Raw genomic sequence first — 7312 nt, 5'->3', positions numbered from 1 at the left:
GGTTGTTTTGTGGATTGGGTGTACTGGTATTTTTCCATGTATTGTCAAAGTTTCTAGTCAAGTTTAGCACTCAGACAAAGTCATTCACTTTACCAGCAATCCTTATCATCTCGTTTTCAAGTTAAGTGAGAGAATCATCTTCCAACACTGCTCATGAAACACCGTGCTCATGCTAGGTCGTGCAAGGTTTTGAGCTTATCTCACAAGCAAGCATCGTTATAAAAACATAAATAGGATGCAATGAAAGAAGGCCTTCATATTATGATACATGAAGTGAGAAAGTAGTCCACCCGTTTTGGAGATTATTGATATCCTCAAGAACATTTTGAAGCCCATAGCCCGCTTACAACCATAGCATGGTTAATTGAAGCTCATAATATAAAATCTTCCAGTACACAATCTATTTGTGGCAATAGCCGCATGTATCTATAAATTGACAAGTCATATATCGATGGATTGATGAATTTCTATATATTGACACGTTGACTAGTTTATGTGTCAATGAGTTGTTATATTGACAAGTTAACAAGTTTAGATAAGCTATCAAGTTCATGAAGATGAATTGATCATTTTCAAGTTGACAAGTTCATTTTTTGACAAGTTTGTACCTATGTGTCAACAAGTTCATGTATTGATAATTAACAAGTTGACAATGAACATTGACAAGTTTATGATAGTGTTGATTGCTACAAGACTAGACATGTGACAAAAGGGTTATTCTAAGTAGAAGGGCATTAATGTTAATTTGTTCTTACTTGTGGTATGACAACAATTTACAACATTTGTGCATTAGTGGCTCATAATGTTAGGATGTACCTTAGTTGGATAATTAAAAAATACATTTTTAATGGTAACTTGCACAAGTATATGTATTTGCATCTCATGATTCCGTTCAAAAAAGGAAAGAAACAAAGCATACAAATTAAAAAGAGCTTTATATAGTCTAAAGCAAGCACATCAAGCTTGGTATGAGAAAATACAAGCATTCTTGAAGCACATAGTTTTTAGAATTGTCCAACTAAGAGCAACTTGTATAACATATATAGTTAGAGATATAACTCTAATCATTGTGGTATGTTTTTCATTGGTCCTATTGAGAGACATTGTTAATTTTAAGGCTCGTTTGAATTCAACTTTTAACATGTCAAATTTGGACCTATTGTATCGTTATTTGGGCATAAAGTTTAAACAATCTGACTGAGGCATTGCTTTGTGCCAAATAAAGTATCTTAGGGCAGTTGCATGGATTTGTTCTTAAAGATTGGATAGATGACTATTGCTATTCCTATGGAGACAAATTTGAACTTGAGCCTTCATGGTGTTAAAAGAGTACTTCAATGTCTTCCTCTATCAATTGGTTATTAAATGCTTCACTCATATATGCATTAAGAGACCTAACATTCAATTTGCCAACTCAACAAATGAGTAAGTTAATGGATATCCTAGGCACCAAGTATTAGAAAGAAATAAATCATGTCTTTCACTATTTGAGTCATATTCAATACTTTGGGCTATTTTATCCCAATGGGAAATGATTATCCCCAGATTTACCTGCTTTTATAAATATTTGGGCTCACTATTACAACACTCATGTAGCCACACATGGTTATTGCTTCATGATTGTCAACTCATACACATTGTAGCTAAGCAAAGAAGCAACCCATTGTGACCATTTTTAGTTGTGAAACATAATACAAGAGGACAACTTTCACAACTACAATTGATTGGGTTGAGCTAAAATGCATTTTATCTAACTTGCCTATTGGAATCCATCTTCCACTAACATCTTCATTGACAATAAAAGCACTTGGATAGTTACATGAAATCCAATGTTCCATCCTTACACTAAATACCTTGAGATACATTATCATTATGTCAAAGACACTTTGTGCATCACAAATCAACTTGGCCTATATGCTGACATAAAATTAACTTGTAGATATTTTCACAAAGCCGTGTAAAGTCAAAAGCTTTTCACAAAGCTTTGGATTTACTCTCCTTTGTGAATTGATTGTAGTCCAACAAGCTTGGCACTTCCCTATGCTAAGTGTCAACTCTTGTTCATTGCATCACTCCTAGGGCGAATTTGTTACCATGTTTCAATAGTAATGCATGTGAACACACTTTAAGATGACCCAAGCATACACTTCCCTTACTAAGAGATCTTTTTTACCCAACTTTATTATATACGCCCATTCAATTTAGGACAAAGTATCTAGAAATCCTTCTACATTGATAGTTCTTAGTACACTTCTTGTGTGCTCTCAAACTTCTTCTCCAAGCTTTGGAATCCCAAATCATACAGAAGTCAACAAGTGTCGAGACCCTCTTAAAAGCTCACCCCAATGGGTGTTGGATAACAACTATCAAATCAATCAAAAAGAAAAAATACTCTCTTAAGAACCACCTTGGCATGTAGGATTACCTTGAATCAAAGATGGAATAGATTATGGACAACAAAAAAGTTGGACAAATGGATCACCTACCAATAAGGTTTCACAACTAAGGTAATTGTGTCCAAAATCATATTATGAGTCATAGTTGTATCTACTTTCTAAAATGTTGGTGACCCCCATCTAGCCTACACCAACTTGAAGCTCTTTATGATTCCAAAAGTTTCACAGCCAACATACAAATTGTGAGATAAAACCAAAGTGGTATAGGAATTCTTCGCCTAGAAAGAATGGTTAATAAGCTTACAAGTGGATCATTAGGTTTCTTAGTATCCAAAATTTTCCTAATTTGTTTAACCTACCCCTCTATCCAATAGTTTTTAGTGAGTTTCATCAAAGGCATCTTGTAAGTGTGGCACAAGTAATATAGCTTTGATCTACTTGAATAACAAGACCCCAAGAGCAATGGGTGAATTGACTTTAGGCTCAATTCAAATTAGCAACCTTTTGTGTCAAAATTCCGAGACATTGAGTAAACCAACAAAAAGCTTAACTAAGAAAGGAATAAGAATCTAGAGACCTTGGGGAACGCATATCCACAATTGAAACTACAATATTATGTAATGTCTCATTAGGAAGGATCTCTTCCTCAACAATAAGCATAAAGGTATCCCATCTAACCCCTATTTTATCCAGAATGGCTACTAAGTAAACATGGTTTACTATGAGTGGAACCAATGAAAGGAGCTATTGCTACTACCCAACTTGCTTCAAGATAGCCACACCCGCATCAATATGCTGAATAAAAGATTGAGGATCGATAGTAAGAATCAATGGGCCTATAGGTTCATTCCAATTTGTTCTATTTCTATCCCCCAAAAGGTATCCTTTCTTTGCATCATTGCCACAGGCGCCAAGATATACTAAGACACATCAATTGTTGGTTGAAAGGTCTCCTTTCTCTAATCAATATTGCATTTGACTAATGAAAAAGCTCATAATCTAGGAGTAGGCACAAGTACTTGTGCAAAATGCAAGGTAAAATAAAGTCCACCTCCCATCCCAAAAAAGAAATCTTTGTCAAGCCACTTATAGCTCATTAGCTCAATTGTACTTTTGAATGTAATCGAGCAACCCCAATTTAGTTTAGGAGAAAGGTAGCATGATACAAGCAAGCCATACAAGACATTGAAAGAGAATTTTTTGCAGGGGAACCTAAAACACTGTATAAATAGCTCAAATCTTGTGCCACGCTGAAGGCCACCTTCCCATAGATGTAAAGAGAACCTTACAATCAAAGCACATGCAGCCTCTTGCTGTAACGTCACAGGAATATGCCATAACAAAAACATCCAGAGCGCTAAAATTCTCAAAGTATAGTCTTCTTCCTCCTAGTTTCATGCTGTAAGCTTGAATTTGCACCGTGAAGTACAGCTGTAACCACTAGCAATAAAAAGCCTGGAGGTCAAACAACCTAATCCCTAGAGGCAACTAATTAACACTTTGAATCTCAAGAATGCTCTACCACACCTAATGATGCTCAACCGGAGCTTATCTACAACACCACCATCCTCAACTTGGTGTTAGCTCTTAAGTGCATAGAGACTTACTAATCATCACAGCTCTTTTCCATCAAAGTAACATACCTACCCATGGTGACAGCCAATCACTTGACAATGTTCAGTAAGAGCATACCTGAAAAACCACCCTGCTAAACTTAGCATTAGCTCCTTAGAATCAACGCATGCACTCAAACAGCACCTGTTTTTGAATTGTTTGGGCCAACATAAGATTCTGACTAACATGGTTGCCTGAAACACTATTTCAGTAGCCAGAAAAGGAAGCATTGAAACCAAAACGCTATTTCCCACTTCAACAGTATTTACACCTCGTTGCTTGTTTTACACATATTCAGCCTCCTCAGCATTCCTCAACCTTCAGCCTTTAATTTTCACACTTCAAGACGCCTCTTGTTGTCCCTCCCTTTGTTTGCAGGTTGTTTTCTCTGACTACAGCAAGCTGCAGCCATGGTGAAGGATATACAAAAACTCAAAAGACTGTATCCGCATGCCAACCATCCCTATAATTTGACATCAATTTCAGCTCCCCATTGCAGCCCAAAACTCAGCTGCAGCCATTGTGAAGGATATACAAAAACTCCAAAGACTGTATCCACATACAAACTATCCCTGTAATTTGACATCAATTTCAACAAACCCAGAGAGAGAGAGAGAGAGAGAGAGAGAGAGAGATCATATGTTCTTTTGGATCTGCCAAAAGCTCAGGCCTTACCATTCTATTTTATACGAAATTCTCCCCACTCAAGTGTACCAGCACTAAGTTGAGGACATATGTCAGGCAATAGGACAGGAGAAAGCCATTCATTAGCCCTTTTCCACCATCATGAAATATAAAGAAAATGCTTGCAGATCTGCCCAGAAGACATCACACCTAGCAAGTAAACAGGAGTACCCAACCAAAATGCTGCGGGAGCTCCAAGGCATAGTCATATGCAAAACAAAGACTATGAAAAACGAACAGGCAGCAACATTAATTTTACTTCTATAAAAGACCTTTCATCAGGCACCATAGTTTCACTGCTTCGCTCATCTCTGCAACAAAGCTGACATCCAAATACCTGCCACACGTGGGTTTCACGAAATCTCTTTTGCCTGGTAGGACTAAACAACAAAAAGGTTCCTTATGGACTGGAGAAATCTTTTTTTTTTTCTCTGTCCAATTCTGAAAGCTGAAACAACACCCAGGATGGAGTGCTCTTATCCTTGACCCACAGAGATACCCCAGATTCTTTGTGCCTGAAGTCTGGAGACCACTGGGTAAATTTAGAGTCTCGGTTGTCCCACCAATCATGTGGGTTTGCGAACAAGTCAATCCAGTGAGGCATTCTGCCTTTCAAAGAATTGTTCAACCGGTGCTTCACCCAAATTGGTGTGTGCACATCATTGATTGACAGTACTACTCGATTCTGCTTGTGCATAAAATCACCCGATACAGAGAAACGTGACTTATCTCTGATGTCCCACCACTGTGAGGGGTCCTTAAAGTATTGCTTCCACAGTACACCTAGGTCCTTAACAAGCTTGAGGTCGAAAACTTGAAGATGCCATGTCCATTGTACTGATTGTTTAATATAGGACCATGAAGGCAGCTTCTGAACTACCCCTGACACATGCACCAAATCACCATTCTTGGTGTGTGCAGAGGCAATCTCAGCCAGTTCATCCCTCAACTCAAGGACAAACCGGAACCCACTGCTCACAGAGGCAGGTTGAAGCGACCCATAACCAACAGCACGGCCTGTGTCCAAGTAAGTGACATCCACATCATTGATGAGGTACCCCGTGAGACTCATCTCATTGAGGAGCTTGCCCTGGCAATCGATGACCCCAGGCCTGTGAGGGGCACTATCTGGACTCTCTAGGGTTTGTGAGTGGGCCTGTGTGCACTCTACCGTGTCTGACTCTTCTTGAACGGATTTTGTGCAGTCTACTGTGTCTGATTCTTCCTGGACTGATTTGATAATCTGATGATGGCGTTGATGATGCCATGAGGGTCCTGAATGTTGCTCCTGGGAATCCTGAGATTTGCTGTCTGCTTGCTCCTCTCGGAGCTGCTCCTCTTGCTTCTGCTCCTCTCTCGCAACGAGATCAAAGAACGACGAAAAGAGACGAACCTGAGGCCGACAGGTGTTGTTGTTGGTGTTGTTGTTGATGGAGAATGCGATCGCTTTTGATGTGCGCCGTAGAAAAGATGCCGCAGGAGCAGCAGCCGCCATGCACTGCCAGTCGCCCTTCTGAACGAACTCGCAGAGAACTATCCCATGACACAGGCAGCGGGCGAACAATATTGGAGCCACCTTCGAAAAAATAAATAAATAAATAAATACAATATTGGGGCATCGAAGAATTACCAAAATTTGTCGAAATTCTTGAAATCCCCCTCAACTTTGGGAATTAAAAGATCACATCGCATAGTGCATGAACAATATTGGAGCCATCTTCGAAAAATTAATTAATTAATTAATTACAATATTGGGGCATCGAAGAATTACCAAAATTTGTTGAAATTCTTGAAATCCCCCTCAAATTTGGGAATTAAAAGATATCATCACATTTAAAATTACAACAATTTGAGTGCTACGGAACCCCCCCGCCCCGCACCCTCAAGCTTCCTAAAGTCGAGGTATTGCAAGGATGGAATAGGATTACACTCAAATGCCACAATCTAAGGCCTTGTGTCTCTATTAATGCCATTCTGTCCTATCTTAAATAAGGAGGTAAAGAATTACAAAAAATACTTTCCACCAAAGTGATCAAGTGCCATCTTATTGGGAAGCCAACTTGTTTAGTCAGGGTTAACTAGAACTAGGGGACTCAATTGCCGAGGGACTACAAGGATGGAATTGGGAAGCCAGCTTCCTAAGGCTGGGGGATTGCAAGGATGGAATTGGGTTAGAGTCAAATGCCACAACCTAAGGCCCTATGTCTCTGGTAATAACATTCTATCCTATCTTAAATTAGGAGGTAAAGAACTACAAAAAATACTTTCCACCAAAGTGATCAAGTGCCATCTTGATGGGAAGCCAGCTTGTTTAGTCTGGGTTAACCATGATTGGGGGACCCAATTGCCAACTAAGAAACTGGAGCAATGGGTGGAAAGTATCTGGGCCCTATACTTCCCCAAGGGGGATAGGGTGTTCCTATGGAAGGTCTTAGTAGGAGCATGTTTTATGGTTCCAAGCTGAAAAGACATGATCTCCAATGGCTTATGCTATTGTGGAGAGGAGGAAACTTTGAATCACATTTTCTTAGGAGGCTACTGAAATTCAATCAGTATGGGCCCAAGTTTGGCAATGCTTCCTAGAAGCTAAGGGGGAGGAGGACAAGCTTCAAAAGTGG

The 7312-nt window shown here is 39.3% G+C and overlaps 1 protein-coding gene across 1 annotated transcript; it reads right to left on the bottom strand.

The window, feature by feature from the left end:
• Window positions 1–3579: 3579 nt before the first annotated feature.
• On the bottom strand, window positions 3580–6214 carry LOC148011200 (protein OSB1, mitochondrial-like). The gene is made up of 2 exons (XM_087670463.1): window positions 4686–6214; window positions 3580–4412 (listed from the first exon to the last, which is right to left on the bottom strand). Exon 1 carries the CDS (start codon window positions 6187–6189, stop codon window positions 5095–5097), a length of 1095 nt encoding a protein of 364 aa, XP_087526589.1. The 5' UTR covers window positions 6190–6214; the 3' UTR covers window positions 3580–4412; window positions 4686–5094.
• Window positions 6215–7312: the final 1098 nt, after the last annotated feature.

The sequence above is a fragment of the Lygodium microphyllum genome, chromosome 28, assembly GCF_053477565.2.
Source record: "Lygodium microphyllum isolate KBCC chromosome 28, Lygodium_microphyllum_v1.1.10, whole genome shotgun sequence".
NCBI lineage: Eukaryota > Viridiplantae > Streptophyta > Polypodiopsida > Schizaeales > Lygodiaceae > Lygodium > Lygodium microphyllum.
This window is presented reverse-complemented; position numbering and strand designations above follow the sequence as displayed.

What these genes read in the sequence shown, in the direction of transcription:
- LOC148011200 (XM_087670463.1), bottom strand. Translation starts at nt 6,189, where the DNA reads ATGGCGGCTGCTGCTCCTGCGGCATCTTTTCTACGGCGCACATCAAAA.